The sequence below is a fragment of the Canis aureus genome, chromosome 18 (assembly GCF_053574225.1).
Source record: "Canis aureus isolate CA01 chromosome 18, VMU_Caureus_v.1.0, whole genome shotgun sequence".
NCBI classification, from domain to species: Eukaryota; Metazoa; Chordata; class Mammalia; order Carnivora; family Canidae; genus Canis; species Canis aureus.
The window spans coordinates 54,099,374-54,126,329 of NC_135628.1; the positions used below are offsets into that span (position 1 = coordinate 54,099,374).

At 37.6% G+C, this 26,956-nt stretch overlaps 1 protein-coding gene across 7 annotated transcripts in view; it reads right to left on the minus strand.

Moving 5' to 3' along the window:
- UBE2H (ubiquitin conjugating enzyme E2 H) overlaps nt 1-26,956 on the minus strand; it is a 107,941-nt gene that overhangs the window by 41,506 nt on the left and 39,479 nt on the right. For 5 of the 7 annotated variants that reach the window (XM_077857326.1, XM_077857324.1, XM_077857325.1 and 2 more), the window contains exons 2-3: nt 2,817-2,893; nt 2,096-2,170 (exon numbers count right to left, since the gene is read on the minus strand). In XM_077857326.1, the coding sequence (XP_077713452.1) occupies nt 2,096-2,170; nt 2,817-2,893 (152 nt within the window). Of the gene's footprint in view, nt 1-2,095; nt 2,171-2,816; nt 2,894-26,956 lie in introns of those variants that run through there. The other 2 variants (XM_077857330.1, XM_077857329.1) reach the window with 2 other exon arrangements.

A 26,956-nucleotide genomic window follows, 5' to 3' on the forward strand; every position in this document is an offset into this window, starting at 1 on the left:
ATAAGTAAACAGCAAACAAATGTTTACATAATGTGTATGTATATTATATTCATATATATATATATATTTTTTTTTTCCCAAGATCTAAGGAGTAAGGATGCTTAATCTAAATTTGCATATCTTACTATTTAAGAGCTCAAAATTTGGCTCAGGAAGAAGAGTATGCCTAGATACTACAGAGGCAGGATTTAAAAAGAATCTTAAGGTTGGGTTTATCTCTTCTCTTTGCCCTTCTATATAATTCTACACCTACCTATACAACTCAAAAAGCAAACGTTGCCTATTCTAAATGAGCCAATACCTCTCAAAATGTTTAAAGCAAATTCAACAGTAATTACATTGTTGATGACCTGAAAATGGGTCACCCCCAACAACTGATTATAACTCTCTTATGTAATGTTCCTTTGGAGGAAACAAGCACAGCTTGTACAAATATTTCAACTAGATCTACTTCCCTAAGAGAAGATGGTACACATCTGTAGGTATTACCAAGTTCTGAAAGCACACAGAAAGGTAAAAAAAAAAAAAAAATTATGAAGAAGTTAAATCAGCCTAGTCATTTGTCCCAAGCAATTTCATATTACATCATTAATTTAAGAAAGTACATAGGCATTGTGTCATTGGTTAATAAATAAATAATGCCTGAAGTTTAGACATGTTTACTTTAAAAGTTATGATGAAATAATTACATTATCTGGAAAAATACATTAAGATAAGGTTTGAGAAATAACTGCATTTCTACAGGATATGCAATTGCTTTTCTATAGTTCACTATTAAGCAGCTATTCTTTCTGACTAGGAATTTAGGGCTCAAAACTAGATTCAGCATGCCAATTTTTAGTCTTTAAGCAAATGGACATATATGAAATATATTTGAAAGAATTTATATGGCTTATACATTCCATTTGTAAGGATTTAAAGATCCTATCACTTAACTACACAAAGGTTCAAATGCCTGTATAGAAAGAAGAGACCAATGGGAGAGGCGACCACAACGTGAAGGAAAAGCCTACCTGGCTGGGTAAGTAACACCAAATTCCATTACCCTGGAATGAATTGGGAAAGACTGCCACCTCATCTATACAGGTAGTAGTAAGTCATAGGGATTATCTTACAGCTCCCTTCCTTCCTAGTTCACCACCTGATAACCCTACAACTCAGAGACCCTTGCAGCAAGGGGGAAATTTCAATCATTCATAAAGTATCTTCTCCATTTCTGAAACTTAGAAAAACCATTCAAGGGACCTTAAAAGGAAACCACCAATTTATTCCTAAATGAACGATAAGGGTTCCCAGCATAAGGAATCACAAGTGCTCTGTATTATTTTTAAATAGCACCAAGCTTGAAAGCAGTAGGGTAGCTAGCTAAGTAGTGGGGAAGAAGCTGCTACATTTGATTGAAAATTAGTCTTGATTGAAAATTAGTCTATGATGATCCTACCTTTCCCACATTATCCTAGGATAGAGGGTGTTGTTGGAAGGTGGGTGGGTGTGTGATGTCTAAACTCCAAGTGACCTGGAATTAGTTCCAAAGATGAGCATAAAAAAAGTGAGCCCATAGCAGTAGCAAGTTGTATGAACCCTGGTAATTCTGAACATGAGGTTCAGTGTGACTGTCAGAGAATGCATAATATATTCCAGTTTTATTTTTCCTTCTTTCTTAAAGTTGGTTAATACTTTATAATATTTCAAAATTATCTTTAGAATTAAAATTTTAAAAGCTAGCTTAACTTAGCTGAGTTACTACCATTCCACGATCTCAAAATCTTTAAAAAATATATCAACCTTCAATCAGATATACTTCTGTAGTGTCTGATGGTAAAACACCTAAATTTGTGTGTCTTAATGGGGGTGATGGGTTAATAATATCACCAATTAGGGCAGAGAGAAGATGACAGGGAAGAAAAAGTACCTCTTTATACAATCTCACTGAGGCTCCTACTCTACTTTCTTCATCTGTTCAGGGGGCTAAAAAGATGAGTAGAAAGGCAAAGGGTGATTTCACTGCTAGTTTAAGTGAACTACAGTTTAAGTGAACAAAAGCAAAGGAGGATCTAGAGAGCATCTTAGTAAGAGAAACTGAGTAGTTACATACCTATAGATGGAGATTTGAAAGGGTATTTATCAGGAAGATCCACTCTAACTTTCCATACTCCGCCTTCATATGGTGCTGAAATAAAAGTAAAAATGTTAAACATTACAAGTGTCTCCACATTAAAAAATAAACTCGAGTGTAAGTGAAACATTAAATCCTAATCTCTTTTGAAAACCTTGCAAATTAATTCTTTCAAGAGTCAGGGAGGTATATTCTGTGTTTAAATTAAAATAATTTTCTTAAAAAGATCTAGAGTTAGAAAATAAGCAAAGATTCTTTTCTCCTCTAAGTTTACTTGATTTTTAAAGTATTAAACACTACTGAACTAGTTGGTAAGTAATAGCCTCCTATTTCAATCTACCCTGTTGACTCCTCCCCATCAAAAAAATAAAAACCACAAACCAAACAAACAAACAAAAAACAAATAGGAAAACACAAAAAACATTCCCCTAAAACCATCCATGTGGCTAATCATTAAAAAAAAAAAAAAAAAAACAGTATTCACAATTTGTGTTTAATACTGCCAGAGATGAAAAAGAAAAGCAATATAAAGTAATTATGGTAAGAGCAAGATTTCCTCACTGGTTCTAGAGTTCCAATAAACTTACTGTTCAAATACTACACACACCTCCACCTGTCACTGATACTCTCACTACCTACTAAGGAGTAGAGGAAAAAAAGAAACTGAAAAAGAAGAACACATATGAATACATGTACTTACTTCCTTGTGGTCCATAAAACTTGACTACAAATTCATTGAGTCCTCCCAGGATCGTAACCTCATGCTTACTCTCAATGCTAAGGTGGAAGGTAAAGGAAAGTACACAGGCTTTATATTACCTGGAAGAACTAAAGATGATATCCCCAAGATATGCTATGTAAAGTGGTATCAACATTTGATATGAAACTGATAAAATATCAAATATACATAGTCACTCTGGTCATTTAGAAGGAAACATACACTCTTGTGAAAAGTATGCCAATGACCTTTAGATTCAGACACTGGTGTTCAAATACTAAGACTGCCTCGTAGTGGGTTTGTGAGCCCACACAACATAATGTAAGCTCACTCCCCAAGCCTTTGTTATCTTTGTCAATCAGGAAATACCACTTCATAAGGTTTCTATGAGGATTAAATGGGTTAAGTATGCAAAACATGTAAACTGCATTTTGTAGATAATGTAAATGAAAGACAGGCACTTAGTTTTCATTTTTCTCCCCTCTGTGTTCTCTTCTCCCCTATCTACCCCCAGGGAACCTTTAACATAAACTCCATTATTTCCTTTAGTCAAATTCAAAAATTTAGTAAAATACTGATTCTCCTAAACTAGAAATGCTATGCTCCTAAAATTATGGATTTACTTAAGCAAAGTCCCCACCTATTTTCCTCCTGGCTTAGACAATAATCAAATAATTTGGATACCACCTTGCTACAAGTACTGTTAAATGCGAGACCAGGGGGAAAAAAAATTAAATCTTGTCTGTAGTATTTATTTTCACCTACTCTTTCCCTCCCTTCCAAATCTTTCTCCTCCCATTTAGATTGGCCTCTTGTTTCTGGTGTGTTCTGAGGCTCTAATCACAGGAGTAATTCTGTGCTCTCTTCCTCAAAAACTTATCTGTCCCTGAGACTCTTAAATACTTTTAAGACACTAAGATTCATCTGTAAAAAAACAAAACAACCCTTATCAATAGAGAACAGGGCTACTGGTCTAATAGGTACCTGTTTTATGTTTCTTCTTTGTGGTCTAAACAAATAATGACTCAGGAACTTTAGGTGCTGGGCCCTGGGCGGGGCGGGGCGGGGGCTCAAATCTCACAATGAAATTAAAGAACAAGAAAACCCCAAACTACCAGATATGATAAACTCATCTCACCTTTCTCCACCAGCAGTGCAAATCACAGTTTAATTACAAATACTATTATGCCAAAGAAAAAGCTGAAGAAATTAAAAATTTTTCTCTTACACAGAGAAAAATAGTATTTTTAAAGATTTGAAACTACATATTTGGCTCTCCTATCTGTTCTATAGGCCACAGAACAGAGGCTAGGTGTATTTTTGGCAAAATCCTTGCTCAAGAACCTTGAACACTCTCCATTACAGGTATAAGAAGACCATTTAGTCTATGCTAATTAGACCCCATTCTTTTCCATTTTTAAAAATATTTTTAGGGGATCCTGGGTGGCTCAGCAGTTTAGCGCCTGCCTTCGGCCCAGGGTGTAATCCTGGAGACCCGGGACTGAGTCTCACGTCGGGCTCCCTGCGTGGAGCCTTCTCCCTCTGCCTGTGTCTCACTTCTATCTCTCTCAAATAAATTTTTAAAATTTTATTTATTTATTTATGATAGTCACAGAGAGAGAGAGAGAGGCAGAGACACAGGCAGAGGGAGAAGCAGGCTCCATGCACCGGGAGCCCGACGTGGGACTCGATCCCAGGTCTCCAGGATCGCGCCCTGGGCCAAAGGCAGGCACCAAACTGCTGCGCCACCCAGGGATCCCCTCTCTCAAATAAATAAATAAAATCTTTTTATATTTAAAAAGATTTTTATATCTCTTTTTATATTTAAAAAAGATTTTATTTATTTATTTGAGAGAGAGTGCACATGCATGAGCAGGCAGGGGATGGAAGGAGAGTAAAAGGGAAAGAATCTCAAGCCCACCCCATATCTGAGCACAGAGCTTGATGTGGGTAGGGCTTGATCTCAAGCCCCTGAGATCATGACCTGAGCCAAAACCAAGTCAGATTCTTAACCTACTGAGCCACCCAGGCGCTCCAGAAAAAACATACACTTTAAAAACATGTCATATTAATGTTATTAACAAAAAATGTCCCTTCTAAACTAAGGATATGTGACAACCATGTGACTTGTAAACATTACTTAATTCTACAGAAAAAGACACCAATAAGTGGAGAAAACACTTTTCATGGATCGAAAACTCAGTATCACACAGGTATCTCTTATCTCCTAGATTACTTAGACTCAATGACATGTCATTGAAAATCCTAAGTTTGACATGCTGATAAAAATTCATTTAAAAGAGCAAATACCCAAGTATGTCCAAACATTCATACAGAAAAAGATTAAGATGAGAAACTGCTAAACATCAAGAATTAAAACCATAATAATGAGGACCATATAGTATATTGGCTCAGGGATAGGCATATTGACTAATGGACTCAAATAGGCAGCTCAGAGGGCAGACTCATGTGTAAATGAAGGTCTCATTCTTTTCTAAATGAAAACTGTTTTAATAGCATGCACACTGAAAGGATTCATATAGTAACTACAATGGAAAATGAGCTTCATTTCTCACTTGGTCAAATGACACATACATAAATACTTTGGTGTACTAAATTCTTCCTGACCTGTCACCCTCTGACACCCGGCAAAATATTCCAAAAGGTAATGCTAATGTAACAGATAAAAGCATAACAGGGGCACCTGGGTGGCTCAGTCAGTTAAATGTCTGTCTTTAGCTCAGGGTCCTGGGATAGAGCTTCACATTGGGCTCTCTGTTCAATGGGGAGTCTGCTTCTCCCTCTTACTTTCCCCCTGTATGCTCTCTTTCTCTTTCTACCCCCCTTTCAAATAAATAAATTTTTAAAAAATGTATAGAAGTACAACAGATTAAAATTGTTTTAAAACAAACAAAAAAACACCTTGAGTTAGAAGTTAAATCTAGTTACAATAAACAAAATTAAGTATGAACAATAAAGCCTTTCAAGAAAACAGACTTTTTAAAAGATAATCTTGGGGTAAAAAGGCTTTCTTTAGAGTAACACTGAAGCCAGAAACCAGAGAGGAAAAGATTAGCAGATATAAGTGTACACAGATATTTGAAACTTTTATATTGTAAAAGACAAAATTAAAACAAAGAACTAGGAAGAAAAAATTATAGCATACGACCAAAAAATGTGAATTAAAATATAAAAGGTTATTACAAAGCAGCAAGAGGGACACCTGGGTGACTCAGTGGTTGAGCGTCTGCCTTCAGCTCAGGGCGTGATCGGGGGGGATGAGTCCCACACTGGGCTCCCTGCATGGAGCCTGCTTCTCCCTCTACCTGTATCTCTGCCTTTCTCTGTGTCTCTCTTGAATAAATAAAATCTTTAAAAAAAAAAAAAAAGGCAGTAAGAAAAATTAGAGGGGCACTTGGGTGACTCAGTTAAGTGTCCAACTCTTCACCTCAGGTCATAATCTCAGGGTTGTGAGATGAATCCCTGAGTCAGGCTCTGCACTGGGCGTGAAGTCTGCTTAAGATTCTTTTTCTCTCCCTCCCTTCAAAAAAAAAAGAAAAAAGAAAAATAAAAAACACCTTGACAAAGACCAGAACAGCCAAGAAAACTGAATGGGCTAAATTAAGCTTTAAAAAGTTCAACTCAGGGACACCCGGGTGGCTCAGTGGTTTAGCACTGCCTTCAGCCCAGGGCATGGTCCTGGAGTCCAGGGATCGAGTCCCACATCAGGCTCCTTGCATGGAGCCTGCTTCTCCCTCTGCCTGTGTCTCTGCCTTTGTCTCTGCCTTTCTCTCTCTCTGCCTCTCTCTGTGTCTCTCTCATGGATGGATGGATGGATGGATGGATGGATGGATAAATAAATAAATAAATAAATAAATAAATAAATATATAATTCAACTCATTAGTTTAAAAATAAAACATTTTTCACTATAAATTGATAAAGATGAAAGAGATGATGAAAACTTAGTGCTCGGTGGAGTATAAATTTGTATTCCTAAGGATAAATTTAGCACTGTGTTCCAAAACTCAAAATAAATTTATTCTTTTATTCAAATTTCACTTTTATGAAGTTATTTTTAAAAAATTAACCAGACACTGCTGGTGGGAGTGTGATACAGTTTCAACCACTTTGGAAAACTGTTGGCGTGGTAAAACTACACATATGCACACCCTATGCCCAAGAGCACTATTCCCACTAGATAGGTATAGCTACGATCATCAAAGCACAGTTTAAGAATGTTCATAGCACTATTTATAATATTCAAAAATTAGGTTACAACCCAAAAGCTCATCAACAAAAAAAGGATAAATTATGGTTGTCACCCAACACAACACTGCATCACAATGAAAAATAATTGCAACATGTAAGTATATGAGACTCCCAGATATTATAGTCAAAGAAACCATATACCAAAGAGCACACATTATATGATTCCATCTATACACATTTCAAGCAGGCTAAATGAATCAATGGTGTTAGAAATTAGGATAGTAGTTACTCTGATAGGGTCTGTGATCATTACAAAGTGGTTTGAGGGAGACTTCTAGGGTGCTGACTAAACCTTTATTTATTGTTCCATTTATCACTGAGCTACAAAGATTTATGGACTTCTCATATATATGCTATTGTTTAACAAAAAGTTTTCTAAAAATAAGACAGTGTATCTGAAACATGCAAATGTTTACTGGAATATGTGAAACTTAAAAATGGAAATTAAATATTTATTTAAGAGAACTGATTAAATGAGTTGTAAGTCACTTATACAATAGGCTGCCACTATGTCCACTAGGGTTTACTGGTACCCTCTCTACACCCAGAGCTCCTCTGATGTATGTTTCTGCTCAACTTGAGGTATACAGAAGCAGTCAACTGGATAAAGTAGTACAGGTAAAGATATCCCAGTCATTAAACAAAACCAAATAAATTCACAATAATAATGAAAGAACAGAGGAAGGTAGAGGATTTAAAGAGTTTAACAGAAGAAGTCATAAATTAATCTTATAATCTAAAAATATGTAGAAGGGCAGCCCAGGTGGCTCAGCGGTTTAGTGCTGCCTTCAGCCCAGGGCGTGATCCTGGAGACCTGGGATTGAGTCCCATGTCAGGCTTCCTGCATGGAGCCTGCTTCTCCCTCTGCCTGTGTCTCTGCCTCTCTCTCTCTCTCTCTGTTTCTCATGAATAAATAAAATCTTAAAAAAATATAAAATAAAGAAAAATATGCAGAAGCAGTATTTTCCATTGGTCAGAACTAATTTGCTTAGGAATAGTGTTGATGGATAGCAATTACTCTTAATCATTTAAAAGTTATCCACATGGATGTTTCTTCCAGAAAACTGAAGATATTTCTATCCTTTACGTGAATGCAATAAATCTGGGTTTCTTCCATTTTGTGATATGATTGAGAGTTAGTCCATGCTTTTATCTACTTTCCAAAGAAAATTTTCCTTCCCCAAGTCATACTGAAATGAGATTAGAAGTCAGTGCTCCAAACTTCCCTTTCCCACGACTGCTGGTACAAGCTTCACATCAGATATACGGGTCTGTCCTCAATTACACATTATACTGTAAATTAAAGAGTTCTTACAGTCTATTTCATGTGAAAAACTAGAAGTAAACTCAATGAAACCTTTAAAACCTCTACCAAGTTGGTAAAATGAAGAAGCTATGCTAAATTTATGCTGCCTTGGAACGGTACAGACAACTAAATCAGATGGAAAAAAAATTTTTTTTAGTCAAAAGAAAAACAGTGTATTAAAAATAAGCCATTTCATCACCACAAATGAATGACCTGCCCACAAAATATATAAAATTACTTGACTGCTGTTACCATGTGTATTTATGGTAGAGGCCACGAGTTTCTTTCTCCTCTCTGCTGCAAAGTCAAGGGCAAGGAAGGCAAATGAGAAGGCAGGTTACAATGACAAAAATAATGATCTATTTCTGAGATGTGCTGGTCAGGCTAGTAGACTGACAGGAACTCACTAGAAGGTTTCTTCACGACTTTCTCAGTTTCAAAACTTGAACACAGAAAATATCCTTCAGATACTGTTCCGGTAAACATGTTAAACCCATAAAGCCACTTTTTACTCACCTATAATCTAAGTTATTCACAAAATACTGTAAGCTTTCTACTTAGCATTTCACTATTAAGGACTATCAGCATTTTCGGTAGAATAATGATTAACATTCCCGGGAATCCAAGTTCGTTTCACTTTTAAAATGCCAACCACCCACCACCTTATTTTCCCTGAATGGCATTATGATTGCACAATTTAATATTTGAAGGTTAATGCCAAACTGTCAAGATAGCTGACGTTCTTGGCAAAACGTGTCTATTGGGATTTTTTAAAAAGATTTTTATATAGTTCTGGTATTTTCCAGAAAGGGAGCCAAGGACTAAAGCCTATGGTGCAGGATTGACGTTAACAGGTCAAAGACCTAGGAATCAGACAGCATTGTTTCCTAAGTTTACTGATAATGAGCTTATAAAATAAATGAGGGTGGCCTCCCTGAGCTGTGTCCATGGAAGGGAACAGGGTGAAGAATGCACTTCTGTGCAAAAGGTAGAAGCGGCTTTCTCTATGTTCAGACCAGTCTGTTTCCAACTCTCCTTGAGATGAATCACACTACAGAAGTTGAAGAAACTTGCCAACCTTTACTATCTAGTATTCTTGATAAAAATGCATGTCTATAAACCCATTAATGTGCAAAATATCATAAAAATAATACTTTTGGGGTTGTGTTTATAAGGAATCCTTCTCCTTTAGAGACATACGTTGAAATATGTACTAATTAAATGATATGATGACTAGAATTTGCCTCAAAATAAACCAGTGTGAGTGGAGTTAGAAGTATAGAAGAAGGCACACCTGGGTGGCTCAGTGGCTGAGCGTCTGCCTTCGGCTCAGGGCATGATCTGGAGACCCGGGATCGAGTCCCACATCGGGCTCCCTGCATAGAGCCTGCTTCTCCTTCTGCCTATGTCTCTACCTCTCTCTCTTTTTGTCTCTCATGAATAAATAAATAAAATCTTAAAAAAAAAAAAAAAAAAGGATAGAAGAAATGGTAAAAGCTTGAGGTAGGAATTACTGAATCCATGATGGGTGCCTGGAGGGGGGGGGGGGCATTCATCACATTGGTTTTTCTTTTATGTTTGAAATTTTCCATAAGAGAAGTTCTAAAACAAAATAAAAAATGTAGTCAGTTAGGAACTTTAGCATTTAATAAGCATAACAGTGTAGAAGAACTAAGCTGCTTTAGTTCTATTTTCTTATAGATTTATTTATTTAGAGAGAGTACATGTGCATGTGGGGAGGGGCCGAGGGAGAGAATCCCCAAGCTGACTCCCTAATGAGTGTGGAGCTCCACACAAGATTCAACCCCACAACCCATGAGATCATGACCAGAGCTGAAACCAAGGATCAGACACCCAGCTGAGCAACCCAGGTGCCCCATAGCTCTTTTTTTTTTTTTTTTTTTTTTTAATTTTGAGAGAGACAGAAAAGAGAGCTAGCACTAGTGGGGAGAGGGGCAGAAGGGCAGAGAAATGCAGACTCCCCACTGGGCAGGGGACCCAATGCTGGGCTAGATCCCAAGACTCTGGGATCACGACTTGAGCCGAAGGTAGACGCTTAAGCTACTGCACCATTCAGGTGCCCCTCTGCCTCTGTCCCCACCCAGCGTGTGCTCTGTCTCAAATAAACAAATAAAATCTTTAAAAAAATAAATAAGAGCTTATAAAATGATGCAACATTTTTTCCCTGAGGTCCAATACTTAGTCTAAGGAAGAAAAAAAATAGCAAGTGATCCAGTATATAAGAGAACAAAAACTTCTTACTGAAAGAGAAGCATACTCTGCCAAGAGAGCAAATCAACAAGTGACATTCTAGACAAATCAAATTTAAATGGATTCAAAATGATATCTAAGAAAAATCCAACCACCCTGAAGGAAGATGAGCATGGCTATTGCGTATCAATGATAAATAGCCAGCCCCTGGTCAAAATAATAGTTGCACACATATTATATTTTTAAAGATTTTATTTTCAAGCAATCTCTACATCCAACATGGAACTTGAACTCATAACCCCAAGATCAAGAATTGCATGTTCTACTTAGTCTGCCAGGCGTACCAATAATTACTTATAATTTAAACAAAAGTACATCTGTAAAGAAAAATGGTCATGTAGAATAACAGAGGCTCCTGGGTGAAATGAAAGTTTAAATTAAAAAAAAAAAAAAAAAAAAGAAAGGTTGGGTAGCCCGGGTAGCTCAGCAGTTTAATGCCGCCCTCAGCCCAAGGCGTGATCCTGGAGACCCGGAATCCAGTCCCACGTCAGGCTCCCTGCATGGAGCCTGCTTCTCCCTCTGCCTGTGTCTCTGCCTCTCTCTCTCTCTGTGTCTCTCATGAATAAATAAATAAAATCTTAAAAAAAAGTTTTGAAAGGTTTGTATTCTTTATTTTGGGAGAAGGGAAGACTTTTACACAAAAGACAAATACTGAAAACAGCAGAAATAAAAAATTATAGAGACAATAAGCATGGGGAAAAGGATGCAAGGCAGTAAGAGGGAAGGAAAAAGCCTTCTACCAGTGATGAAATAAAATATAAATAAGAGCATATTTTCATCATTTATCTCAATCTGGGAGGCAATAATACAATGTCAAGAGCATTCAACAAAACAATATACAGGTGTTGTATCTCCTAAACTCAAGCAATTTTATTCCCTATATCCCCTCCACAAAATATTTTAAGCTTTCCACATGAAGTAATAGGAATCTATTAAGCTGAGCTATGGAGCATTCATTAAATCCAGGAAAGATCACAGGCTTTATTTCTATTAAAAGTTGGTTTACTAAAAAAAAAAAAAAAAAAAAAAAAAAAAAAAAAAAAAGTTGGTTTACTAAATATTCTACAACCCTTCCCCACACAAGAGGCATAATGCAAACAAAAACTACCCTTAAATGAGTATACCTCCAAGAAGCTTAAAGTTGAGCAAGGGAACATGAGATCTGTACATTAAAGAGTAAATGCAGCAACAGTCTGCTACTAGGGTTTCAGGTAGGAATGGATTTCTTCCAGTTTGTGGATATAGACTGAGATGGATTTACATAGGCCTTAAGAACACCACAGGATCTGGGATGTGTAGGAGTGGGAGAGGCATTTAAAACAAAACCAGAAAAGTACAGGATAGGTCCACAAAATGAGACCACTGCATTTTTATTTTGATGAGTGGACAACGGGGAGTGTTAGAAAGTAGGCCAAGACCAGAGTATCAACTGCCCCAAAGCATGGATTTTATCTGGTGAACAGAGAGACAATTGGTTATTTCTAGGCATGGCATACACAAGTATGCCATATATATATATTGCCATATATATATAATAAAATATATACTTATATTTTATTATATATATTATCTTTATATATATATATATAAATATGGATAACTGAGCCATGGTGTATAGGACCAGCTGAAGGTGTGATTAAACAGTTAAAGCAAAAGAGCAGAAAAGAAACGTTCAAGGCCTCAACTAAGGTTAACAGCCATGGGAACAATGGAGAGATAGAGACCTCATAGGCTTTATAACTGCCTAGATTTAGCAAAGCTGGTAGAAAGCTCCAGAATATCTCATTTTGCTAGATATTGCTAAAATATCTCATTTTTATGAGAAACCAAAAAACTAGATTTCTAAATCAATCTCCTAATTTCTAAATGCAAACAGCACATGTGCTCCAGTGTCTCTCCATGAAGCCTTCTGAGACCATCCTACTTACAACCACATACTGCTACATTGTTACCGACTAATATACTATGTACTTTTTAAAAGATTTTATTTATTTATTCATGAAGAGACAAAGAGACACAGAGACATAGGCAGAGGAAAAAGCAGGTTCCCTGTAGGGAACCGGATATGGGACTTGATCCCAGAACCCTGGCATCATGACCTGAACCAAAGGCAGAGGCTCAACCTCTGAGCCACCCAGGCGTCCCTATACTATGCATTCTACTTTATCACTTATCTCCTACTACTACAATGCAAGCTTCCTTAAGGGCAAGGATTGTCTGGTTTGTTCACTGCTGAGTTCCTGGAGCCTAAGAAACTCCCAGCACATAGTAGGCACTCCATTAACACTATATAAAATGAACACATGAATGAAGTTGCAAGACAGACAGAGCCTGAACCTGCCAGTCTGAGGTCTAAGTATAGTCCTAGCCTTGTCTGACAGGGAAGGTGATACTATTAATGGCAAAGTGGAACACAGGACAGAAGGAACAAGTTTTTTACGGAAGATGCTAAGTTCGGTCTTAAACACAGAAACATCTGAAGTATAAATAGATAAAACTAAATGGCAATATAGTATAAGCAGCTGGAAAACTGGTGATTTAAAAGTAGTCACCTTGTAAATCACTTAACTCTCAGCTTGTTTCCAATCTCTAAAAAAGAGAGAGGGAATTGAGGAGGGATTACTACCTCATTCACACAGATGCTGAAGATGAAACACTTACAAAGAAAGGTACCTGGCCCAGTATCAGACATAACAGGAATTCAATTTTTTTTAATGTAAAAAAAATATACAAAACTAGTTTCCACAGGACTATAATTTACTTAAGCAACATTTGTTTAAATATCAAGAAAAAGGGGATCCCTGGGTGGCTCAGTGGTTTGGCACCTGCCTTTGGCCCAGGGCGCGATCCTGGGGTCCCGGGATCAAGTCCCGCGTCGGGCTCCCGGCATGGAGCCTGCTTCTCCCTCTGCCTGTGTCTCTGCCTCTATCTCTCTCTGTGTCTATGATAAATAAATAAATAAATCTTTAAAAAAATATATTAAAAATTTTAAGTTTTCTTCTACATTCTTGAGACCCCCATTCCCCCAAAAAACCTTTCCTTACGTTATCATTACAGACAATGGTTACTTTAAGGCACCATAGAACACAATGTGCCACAAGGAACTAACAAGGCACATGCTTATTTTCTAAAATAGAATCTTCCCATACTGTTATGCTGAAGGTTTTGGCAGGTTCTTTTCCTAATTGTTGTTGTTTTATTATTATTTTTTAAATAATCTCTACACCCAACATGAAGCTCGAACTCAAACCGCAAGACCAAAAGTCCCATGCTCCACCAACTGAATTAGCCAGGTGCCCCCCTAGTGTTTTAGTTTTGTTTTGAGCTAGGTTTGAGATGTTTATGTGTTAAAATGTTATCTGTGAGGGCACCTGGGTGGCTCAGTTGGTTAAGCGTCCAACTCTTGGTTTTAGCTCAGGTCATGATCTTCTGGGTTGTGGGGTCAAGCCTTGCATAGGGCTCCACATTCAGTAGGGGGGTCTGTTTAGGGATTCTCTCCCTCTGTCCTTCCCCCACTCTCCCTCAAACAAAATCTTAAAAAATAAAATGTTATCTGTGGTAGGTTATAAAAATCAGATAATCAAAGTTCATGAAATTTTGTTAATAAAAAAAGGGAATACATTCTAAAAAACATTCTCCAATAAATAAAATACTTTTTCTTCTTAGCTGTTTATTTGCAGGTTTACAACTAAATTAGTTGGCTATAGCTGCCAAAAACTTGAGTGACACAGGTATCACTTATTTAAAAATGGGTCTTTTCGAAATAATTACGTATTGTTCAGAGGTTTGTAAAGCAAAAAACTTTGACAATTTCCTATGATATACTGAACACTTAGAGACTCATTATCAGGGGTGCCTGGGCGGCTCGGTTAAGTGCCTGTCTTCGGATCAGGTCATGATCCTGAGGTCCTGAGATCGACCCCAGCATTAGGCTCCCTGCTCAGCAGAGAGCCTGCTTCTCCCTTTCCCGCATCCCCATGCTTGTGCTATCAAATAAATAAAATCTTTTTAAAAAAAGCCTCATTATCTAAGGGATAAAAGACAGAATGTATTATTTTCTTAGGTAGCAAATATACATATTTTTAAAGATTTTATTTATTTATTCATGAGAGACACAGAGAGAGAGAGAGGCAGAGACACAGGCAGAGGGAGAAGCAGGCTCCACACAGGGAGCCCGACATGGGACTCGATCCCGGGTCTCCAGGATCACACCCTGGGCCAAAGGCAGGCGCTAAACCACTGAGCCACCCGGGTTGCCCGGTAGCAAATATTTTTAAAGTTTTACATAGTCAAAAAATTTAGTTAAACAGGGTAAGAAAGTCAAAAGCAAGTATGTTCATTACCACGCAACAGGGTATAAATCACACTAACCCTAGAAGAGATTTTTTTTTTTCCCTCAAGTGTTATATTTTCATTTAAAGTTTCCATGTCAGAAACAAAAGTAAATACTGGTAAAATCTAAGTTTATTTTTTTTTAAATGGGAAAATCTTCATAACTTAGCTCTTCTCAGATGTATTATTCTGCTACCAGATTCCCAAATGAAGCTAAAAATTCAAAAGAAAAAATTGAGTCGTAAGTCACAGAAAATAATTTTTTTCAAATAGATTTCAGAAAAAGGAAGTATATTAGAAAGATATATAGAAAATTTAAGCCCCACCCGACCCCCAACAAAATGTTTTATAAAGCATACTTACAAAGTCTGATACTCAGAGATGTCCTAGCTACAGAAAAAGTAGTGAGAGAAAAGCAATGGGAAATATGGAAAAATGATGGCTTCTTGAGACCAAAAAAGTCAAAACAGAAAATTTAATATTATCTAAAAAGTTCATATTCCATTTAAGCACCTCAAAATATTTAGGTTATCAACAAAATATAAATAGTTCTTTAATAAACTTCACTGCTTTGCTATTTTATGGCAACTGTGCACTTTGTTTACTTTTAACTAAAAATGTACAAATCATATACATAAATTAACAGTATGTTAATTAAACAGTGTGCTAATCTTCAATAACTCATGCAAGGTTAATCAAAAGCTTAATTTTAGGAGTGGCTGCTGGCTCAGTCAGTAGAGCATGTGATCTCAGGGTTGTTAAGTCCGGGCCCGAAATTGGGCGTAGAAATTACTTAAAAATAAAATCTTAAAAAACAAAACAAAACAATAACAGCAACAACCCTTTTCACGACTTGATTTGTTACAGCTTAATTCAAAGGTAAAAAACACTGCTGAAAACAAATCATTTACTCAGAGTATTGCTTATAATCTTAATCATGATAACAACATTATGGTTATTTACATAAATGTCCTTATTTTTAAGAGGGGCCACCTGGTTTATATAGTTGTTACAGGACAATGTCTGGAATTTGCCCTAAAACATTACAGAGGAAAAAAAAAAAAAAAAAAAAGATGTGTGAAAAAGTCCTGATAATTGCAAAGTTTTAAGTGACAGAGATTCCCTAAATTAATATTTTACATTTGAAAAATTTAATAATAATAAATCAATTTCTAATACCTGTCACATTTTTTTTTATATCAAAAGGTTGTATATGTCCAACTACACTCTGCTTCTATGGAAGGTGACACTCACTGTCAAGGAACTAGTCAAACATCCAGTTTAAAATCTACAGATGAAGGGACCCCTGGGTAGCTGAGTCAGTTAAGCACCTGCCTTTGGCTCAGGTCATGATCCCAGGGTCCTAGGATTGAGCCCCACATTGGGCTTTCTCCTTAGTGCGGAGTCTGCTACTCCCTCTCCCTGCTGTTCCCCTTGCTTCTGCTGTCAAATAAATAAAATCTTAAAAAATAAAAGCTACAGATTCAGAATATAGCTTTGAACTATAGAGAAAAAATAAAGACTTAAAAAGATTCTCAAGACACAAGATACCCAAGAGACATCAAGTTCACTATGAACATCTAAACAAATGATCTAGAAAAAATTGTTTTAAAAAACTGGGGGGGTGGGGGGGGAGTGCCTAGGTGGCTCAGTCAGTTGACCATCTGATTTTTTAATTTCAGTTCAAGTCATGAACTCAGGGTCATGAGATTAAGCCCCACATCAGGCTCTGTGCTGGGTTTGGAGCTCACTTAAGATTCCCTCTATCCCTCTTCCTCTGCCCCTTTCTCTCCATTAAAAAAAAAGTTTTCTCTTTTTTTGGGGGAAAAATTTTTAGAAGTGGATACATTAAAAGACACTGGTACTTAATTATAACTTTCCGTTTTCTGTTCTCAGTATGGAGGTAGATGAAACCACTGTCCACATGTCAAAGAAGTAAACAGAAAGAACCCTGTCATTCCAAAGGCAGACTACCTAATCACAGTAGGCTGGAGAAGAAAAACAAATGAATCACAACCTTGAGAATGACAACAGTACCTAAACTTGAGAACTTTGAAGTCAAAGGCAACATATACTTTCCCTATAAATGATACAGAAACATGCAAATAGTCCAGTGGCCCTCTGCAAAATCCTAATAGAAGCATCTATTTAAAATACATCCTATCTCCCCTTCTGGGCGATATGCTTCTTCATTCTGCCATCCACAGTGTCCATGACAAAGTGCATCATGAAGCAGCTTCTCAGTAAGTATTATAAAGCTAAATTTAATATGGCTTTATGGAATATCTTTGCAGTGTATTTGGTACTCATGCTTCCAATGTTCTTCTCTAATCATCTTTGAAAACTGTACTTCCTTTGTTTTAAATACAGTAGACCAGTTTTTACCCTAACACTTGACATGTAGACTGCAATGTCATTCAATGAAAACAGAGTTAAGTGAAGTGTTTAATAATCCCTACCCACAGACATTCTAATCAAGGCATATGTGAATCATTTAGAGTAAGCAGTGATTTTTTTTTTTTTTTTTTTTTTTTTTAAGTAAGCTCTATTCCCAACATGGGGGTTGAATTCATTACCCTGAGATCAGGAGTCCCATAACTCTGCTGACTGCCAGCCAGTTGCCCCAGCAGTAACATTTTTATTTATCTTTTTTTTTTTTTAAGATTTTATTTATTTATTCATGAGAATACACAGAGAGGAGAAAGAGAAAGGCAGAGGGAAAAGCAGGCTCCATGCAGGGAGCTCGACCGGGACTCGATCCTGGGTCCCCAGGATCATGCCCTGGGCTGAAGGCGGCGCTAAACTGCTGAGCCACCCAGGCTGCCCACAGTAACATTCTTAAAGGAAATATTTTCTTTGCCACTCTACAAGTGACATATATTATATTACTGCAAAGTGTTGTATAAAAATTAATAAATAGAAGCAGTGGCATCGTTCTATAGATAAAGATTATGGCAAAGTGAAAAAGAATGAATTACAGTAAATGAGGAAGAGGAGATATCAGATATGTGGTCATCTATTTCTTTTTATAAAACAGTTAAGAGATCTCAAAGTCATGGAGCTACTTATGGAAAGATCCAGGTCCATAACCCAGGCCATGACTCTCTCCTTTCCTTCTCTGTACTAATTATGAGTGTCTCTAGACACTAAGAATTCCCCACAGTAATTTTGTAACTTCAATAATCTCAAGAATTTCTTAAAGACAGTTCTTTAAAAATTCATATATAAGTGCCTGTAAACCCAGAGGAAAAGGGAAAGAGAATATACATGCACATACAAACCGTTAGTTTGCCCTTACAAATCACTGCTCTAAAGCTCTGGTCACAAGTACCTCTCCTCATTCCCTAGTTTCTTCCAGAACATAAAGGACGAATACTTGCTGTTCTCTTTACTACTCCATGTTCATCATGCATAGCAGGTGCCAAATACTAATAACACCTTCACCTCGATTTCATAAAAATTAAACAAGGGAAGAGAGCAGCACAGACTCAGGCTTTTTTAAAGCAATAAATGTACAAAGACTAAGCAACAGGTTCAAGATCACTGTCATGATTTTATACTAAATGAAGCAGAACTACAGACAAATACAAGCAGATAGAAGCTAAGTTAAAAGCACAGTCCACCAACACAGGGAATGCTGCATTCCAAAACGAATGTCTGTATTCAACTGAACCTAGTTTCTACTACCCATTTGGAAGACTTACCAGAAGTGGTACTAATTATGTGTTACAAGTTTAATAAAGGCTTTCACAAACAATGTTTTTAAAAAGGGAATTAAAATGTAGGGCAGCCCGGGTGGCTTAGCAGTTTAGCACCTCCTTCAGCCCAGGGCGTGATCCTGGAGACCCGGGATCGAGTCCCACGTCAGGCTCCCTGCATGGAGCCTGCTTCTCCCTCTGTCTGTGTCTCTGCCCACCCTCACCCCCCTCAAAAATAAAATCTTTAAAAAAATAAAATAAAATAAAAAATAAAATTAATAATCTAAAGTAATATGGAAAATAGCAGTGTCTTCTTGATATTGAAATTCTGCTAAAAAACTTTAAGAGTAGTTAGAAGGCAAATATCCTTTTTGATATGTTCAAGTAGCTATTATAAGCCATCTTTATTTATCATCTCATGAGTAATGAGGATGAAAGAACTCGGATGACAACTTTCAACGGAAACTAGAATGTTGCTTTTTTCAAAAAAGTCCATGGTGAAAATAAGCAAAAGATATGAAACATTAAACAGGGCGGAGGGGGGTGCTTTTAAAGAAAATACCCTACCATAAGAAAATAACCCCCAAAAGATTAGATAAGCACAGAACCCTGGAAAGCCAAGAGTTGTCAGGTCAAAGGGGGACTCTACACTAGGTGTGCAATGTGATACAACACGAGCGGCTGGAGCTGTTTAAAGCATCATACAAGTAACAGGTGACACTGCCAAGAGGACGCTTTCTCCCCATGCTAGCAAGACTGCTAGCTCAAGACCCACAGAGAAGATAACACACAGTAAGAAATGGGTTGTCAGGTACAATTAAGAAGTATCCAAGTGATAAATAGCGATAGGGAAGCTAGCCTAATAATGTCAAATAAAAAATCTGAGATTTAAATATCCACAAACAATGGGAAATAAAGGCTGTATTATTAGGAGGTACAGGAAGGAAATGAAAAATCAAGTTTCTTACAAGGAGTGTTTCCTTAATAATTTAACAATGTGTGTGGGGGGGGAAGGGTGCTTTCTTTTTGTTTTGGTTTTTTTTTTTTAGCAAAACAAGAGAAAACAAACCTAGACACACACAACAGTGAGTGTATATATAGTAAGAAAATTTGGCATTGAAAAGTGACAAAACGATTAGGTTTCCTTCTCTCATGTTTGTACCACGGGGTCAAACAGGACTAACAGGTTCAGATGCCACTAAGTTCCACAAACAGTTGGCTGGTGCCCCTACCACTGGGCAGAGTGCTGCTCTGAGAATACCTTTCAATACAACTAAACAGTCTCCAGTGGTGAAGCACAGAGTTTTAAGGCTTTTTTCCTAATTTGTCTTTTAAAATGTGAGTGGGGCCTAAAGCGGCCATCCCATCCCTAACCCCCTAGTCTCACTACCCACATATCACCAGTTTATTTTCTATAAAAATGTTTATACACATATACATTCACACCATGACATACACACAGACACACAAGTGTAAAGGTGTTCTGAAAACACCTTTCTCCAAGTAACACATGGAGGTCATCTTTATCAGTACATACATATCTAAGCCTCCCCATCCCCCTGCTTTAAAGCTTGCACAATATCAAAATACCATAATTTAAGCAGCCATTAGTGAAGTAGTAATTCTTTGTCAGTTTTTGTGCTATTACAATATGTCACAATGAACACTCCAATACATGTCTATTGCTATAACTTTTCAAGTTTCTGTTTGCAATTTCCAGAAGTGGAACTTCTGGGTCAAAGGGATATATACCTAATTCTGATAAATGTGCTTCAAAAAGATTACATCCAGTTACTTTCTACCATCATATGAGCCAACCTCACACCCTCACCAATACTGGTATTAAAGCTTTTACAGTGGAAATAAAGTTCATCTTTAAACACCACAATTGCCATCTGTACCTCAAATTGCTGTTCACCAATTCAACTGCAGCCATGGCTGGGTCACCCAAGAGGAAAGGATCCACTCTACTGACCTTCCTTTTTGCCTCTCTAACACAGCACCTACATGTGAATATGTGAAGGCAGCCCTTCAGTATTTATGAAAAAAAAAAAAAAAAAAAAAAAAAACCAAAAAAAAAAAAACACTAAAATACGAAGCACTTTCAGTAGCTAACTCAAAGACAAGACTAGCCAATTAAATCTCACTTAACCTAAGGCAGGTTAACTCCAGAACCTGGGCAGAAAAATGTGAAAAAAAGAAAAGAGTTTAGTCTGACATGTCATCATTTAATTAAATGACAGGAATTGTATTTTACCTATCTCTCTAAATACATAAAGTATTTGCACTTCCATATCTATGCCCCAAAGAGGATGTGAGGTTAATTTATTTCTTGGGTAGACCTGATACTTTATTTTTTTTTTTTAATTTTTATTTATTTATGATAGTCACAGAGAGAGAGAGAGAGGCAGAGACATAGGCAGAGGGAGAAGCAGGCTCCATGCACCGGGAGCCCGACGTGGGATTCGATCCCGGGTCCCCAGGATCGCGCCCTGGGCCAAAGGCAGGCGCCAAACCGCTGCGCCACCTAGGGATCCCTAGACCTGATACTTTAAATAGCTCCTTATACCAAACTACTTTTGCTGTTACAGCACACAAAATAATGAATACTCACAAAAGATTTATACAGATTTACATAGAGTATCTCAATAACAGATATTTAACATTTTAAGAAATAATGTTAGTCTCCAATTTACTAAAAGCCTTAGTTTACTCTTGACTACTTTGAAAACAAAGAGATCTTGGAGGAAATAATTCAAACATATAAAGTGGTACTTAGCTTCCATGTATCTACTTATTTATATAGTATTTGACTTTCTAGTTACAAATATCATCAAATGACTTCCTCATTACATATATCAGGATTTTCACTTTACTCCCACATTCCCCCTCCCTAGCTATCCATGGAACAAAGGTATAGCACCACTGTTGGTCAAACTGATATTCAGAAATTACACTCCTAATAACCATGTAAATATCATTCACTGCTGAGACATACAGTATATGACCAAGTTTTTTCTTTTCAGTATTTTTTTCGAAGGAAATAATCACCGCTTTACACTAAGCAAACAAGAAACCAATGTATCCATCATTAATCTCTCCCTCAACTCTGATAGAACTGTCTCCACATGTTTAAACACATCAAGACGAGTACCTGTATTTGAATGCTTTCCCTCACAAATTTACCAATCTCACTCTTTGACTCGATCAGGGAGATGCCCTCCAGTCCCTAAGCATATGCTGGCTGGATGTTAAAGGAAGGGGACTCATGAATATGCAGTAGAAGGGTGCCAGAAAGGGACTGGTTCCTGACTTCAATGTGCCCAGGAGTAGTTAAGAATTTGTTAAAAAAGGGATCCCTGGGTGGCGCAGCGGTTTGGCGCCTGCCTTTGGCCCAGGGCGCGATCCTGGAGACACGGGATCGAATCCCACGTCGGGCTCCCGGTGCATGGAGCCTGCTTCTCCCTCTGCCTGTGTCTCTGCCTCTCTCTCTCTCTCTGTGACTATCATAAATAAATAAAAATTAAAAAAAAAAAAGTTTTAAAAAAGAATTTGTTAAAAAGGAACCACTAACATCACTTTAAAATAAACAGAAAATATTCAACATCTGCACTATCTAGACAGTAATATCTAGGACTGCAGAGTTGCATGGAGACTGACAGAACACCAAGGAAGTCCTAATGCCCAGCCACCTCTCTGCCACTCAGGTTCACAAAATCACCCCGTTTCGGAGCTCCCCTATTCCCAAAGAGGGCTTTTTTTCCCCCAAGAACAAAGACTTCACAAGAAAATAAATTCAGAATTCTAGTGGTTAGAGGAGTGGACTCAATGTGAATCTCTGCCTGATCATTTACTTGCCATATGGTCTTGGGCAGGTCACTTAAATCTCTGTGTGCCTTTGTTTTCCTCAATGTAAAAAAGGAGCTTAATAAATACAAGATTAAGGAAAGGCTCAGTATGTGCTATTATTAATAGTCCAAAAATCATATCTGCATCTTTAACAGGGTACAGCTATCATTCTAGTCTACCTTGGTTACTATCATATAAAACTGAAATTAGTTCTCTTCTCTTAAATCTTTTTTTTTTTTTTTAAGATTTTACTTATTTGAGAGAGAGAAGAGCGAGAATGAGAAGCAGCAACCCCTCACTGAGCAGAGAGCCGAATGTGGGGCTCAATCCCAGGACCCCAGGATCATGACCCAAGGCTAAAGCAGACACTTAACTGAGCCACTCAGGGGTCCCTGCTTAGAGCCTTGTTATATTGATGTTAGCAATTACTAACAAGGGGATTAACCTATAACTTGTTCCCAAAATGGCATTCTGCTCAACTTCTATGCTGAAGTCCCTTTCCAATTTTTTAAATTGCTACTTAGCGTTTTTAGTCACAAATATATATAACAGCTATCCCTTTTAGCACTCAAATGGGCTGAGTACTATTCTAAGCCTTTTGTACTAACTCTGTACCCTCACAACAGCCAGAGAGACAAGTTACTATTACAAAGACATATTTGTACCACATTCTTCCTCTCTGCGTTTCCAGCCAACACTGGTCGTCTTTCATTTCCTGAAACACAACAAGCTCTCACCCTCTTCAGGGCCTTTGCAATGGTTACTTCTGGCTGGCCCTGACTTCCCTGTTTCTACAGATAGCTTGCTTCCTCTTATCCTTTATGGTGTGTCTCAAATGCCACTTCCTCAGATACCTTTCTCATCACCTGAAGTACACACCCCGATCGACCCCCCAGTTATTCTCTACCTGTGTCTGTTTCTGTGAAGGTCTTACCAGAAATACTATTTTATCTGTTTATATGCTCCTTCACCTCCAACAAAATCCAAGTTCCAAGATGGCAGGAACCTTGTCTGACTTGTTCTTTGCCTGTATTATAATTAGTGCTCAACAAATACTAGCTAAATGAATAATGTGAGAAAATAAAAATAAATTAACGTGAATAGGTACCAGGCACTATCCTAGACAGTGGGATCTGGAAATAAGAGAGCACCTGCCCTCAGTTCAAGTTCTAGTAGGAAAATGACAAGCAAACAATTACCAAGGAGTATTATGATAAGAGTTACCCAAAGGGTGCTAAGGAGGCTTAATGAAGGTGGTCCTAACCCAAGAGAGTGGGAAGGGAAAAGGTATTTTCAGGATGTAGTGATGCCAGCTGAACCCAAGAGGAGATTAGCCCTCTGTTCTTACGAGGCAGCTACAGGAAGTTTGCTCTAAACATGCAAAAAATAAGATGGTCCCCAAAGCTCAACTCAGTATCAGCACATAGTAACCAAGAAGAAAGGTGTGCAAGCCATCTGAAGGAGCCAAACTGAATATACTTGTGCATGTAAAGAAAAAGGTATCAACAGAAAGGGTCAGTAAGCACTAAAGGAAAAATCAGAGGAAAAGGTTGGCAGACACCACCGAAGAAACTGAGCAGGGGAGGAAGAGCTTTTGCTCATACACATGAGTCTTCTGGTCACAAGGGATCTCTTCATTATGGGATGATGGCATCATCAGATTATGACAAGCCATTAAACATTTCATTCATCTCATTGTTTTTGTTCTGATTCCTTCTCACATTACTTTCTAGTTATGGTATGGGCTGCTAGCGATGTCCTATAGGGAGAGCGCACACTGGTGCACACTGTAAATAATATACAGGCTTTTCAATTTTGCCTTTCAGATTCATGACCTTGGTTAATCTGAGGCCAAAAAAAAATTGGATCTGCCCCTAGTTCACCAATTATATACCTGGAGGTGGGGAGTCTTTCTCCTAACAAAGGATGAGGGTTAGCCTGATTTTAGAGAGAAGAAAAATGTTTAGGATTTAAGAAAAACATTTGAGGTGGATCTGACAGATACAGAAGGTGAAGAAAGAGGGCTGAGCCAAGGATGATTCTAATATTTTAGAACTGAGTTATCTGGAGATGGCAATACCCTTCACCAAAAGAGCAAGAACAATCAGAGGGACACAAAGACTTACAGAGATTTCCTATTTAGGACATGTTAAATCTGCAGCCTCCTAAGGACAGTTTAGTGGAGATGTCCAATAGGCATTTGGCCATCCAAGACTGAAATTCAAGGGATTTTAACTTTTAGAGACACTGTATTAGGGCAGTAGATGAAATCATCCAAGAAAAGTGTGTCAACTAACAAGAGATGAAGACCGGGAATCCCTGCGTGGCTCAGCAGTTTAGTGCCTACCTTTGGCCCAAGGTGTGATCCTGGAGTCCCGGGATTGAGTCCCACATCAGGCTCCCTGCATGGAGCCTGCTTCTACCTCTGCCTGCGTCTCTGCCTCTCTCTCTGTGTCTCTCATGAATAAATAAATAAAATCTTAAAAAAAAAAAAAAAAAAAAGAGATGAAGACCAATTGTGGAACCTGAGCAAAGCCAGTTTTTAAAGAGGAACCTGCAGGGTAGTCTGTGAAACAGAGACAGATATCTAGATTTGTTCTGAACACTTGTTAGGTGGTGAGTCAATGTCATATTTTAACAATTATATCTGCAATTTTTTTTTTTTTTTTACAGAGAAAGTACAAGTTTTAAAACAAAAGTGATTTGCTTAAAGTTACTGAAAAAGACACAGGAGTTCTTTCTGAATATCATAATATAGCTTCCTGGGACAGGAAGGAAATCAATGAGATACACCCTCCTAACTTCTTAACAGCACTTCAAAAAGTGAAATAAAGCTTGTTGAAAGGAACAAAGAACGTTCTTTGGGGAGCTACTTTAAAATGTTTAAGTCTTGCCAAGAGTTTAAAGTCCATGATGCTAACTAACCACCTTTGGATGAATTTTCAAGGCGGAGAAAAAAGTTCCAATGTGTATTTTAATGACTAACATAGGTTTTGAGAGACATTACTACACATTCATATTCTATAACAAGTCAAACTTTCATCTTAGGAGGTCTAGGATACAGCACAGTATTATTCTCCCCAATGGCGTCACTGAGTTTATGACTCACTGAGTTGAAAACTTTGTCATCAAGAACCATTCATTCATTCATTTATAGCAATGCCAAGTGCTAAAAATTGAGCTGTACCACACTTCCTATCCTATCATAGCTGACAGCTTTGTTGGAGAAGACAAACTACTCCACAAAAAACCTGGGATTTCAATACAAGTTGCAAATTAAGTGCCAAATAGCAGTAGGATAGGTTAGATGAGGGAGTCATCACAAAAGACTGGATTGCATAAGAAGAAAATGGTGAGGGAGCCAAACTTTAAAGAAAGGCAAGACAGTCAAGAAGCAATATGAGGGGGATCCCTGGGTGGCGCAGTGGTTTAGCGCCTGCCTTTGGCCTGGGGCGCGGTCCTGGAGACCTGGGATCGGGTCCCACGTCGGGCTCCCGGTGCATGGAGCCTGCTTCTCCCTCTGCCTGTGTCTCTGCCTCTCTCTCTCTCTCTCTGTGTGTGTGTGACTATCATAAATAAATAAAAAATTAAAAAAAAAAAAAAGCAATATGAGGTAACAGGAGTATTGCAAGCAAGACAGAGGTATGAGTGAAGGCACAGATGCAGGAACCAGCTGTTCAGTCTTTTTGGAATAAGAAATTCATGTAGCCAGGCAATAGTCAACAAGGCCAGAGAAGCAGACCACAAAGTTTTATACTTTATCCTATGGACAGTATACAGCCAACTGATGGTTTTACAAACAGGTAGGCAGTGGAAGATTTTGAAAAAGCAAGATTTTGGAAAAAATCTGGCAACTGTGTAATAAGTAATAACATATCATGATTGTGGTGGGGGTACACATGTCAAAACTCATCAAACTAGACACTTGAAATTGCTGAATTTTATTGTACATAAATCATACATCAGTAAGACCAATTTAAAGGTAAAGACAGAAATGATATTAAGTATTAAAAAAACAAGCTGTAATATATATATACATTATATATTTATAGCCTATATATAGAGATATAGTCCATATAAAAATTTGAATATTTGATAGCTGAGGTTAATTTAGCAGTGTGCTGAAACCAGCTGATTATATGCAGTTCTTCCCAATTTCAAGTTCAGTGACATCACATCTGTACTCTGAAACCAGACATGGTGGAGTATTTACACTTCAGAAATCAGCAAATGCTACAAATCAAGGCTTTATTCCCCGGGCAGAGGTTCAACATTCACCAGGACACCACTGTGTCATTTCTATACAAGGTCTAGTATGAATACGGCACTAAATGAAGAGTCCCTCAACATTTTCTTCTAATTCGAAATAATGACACAGTTCTGAAGCACCATTTCT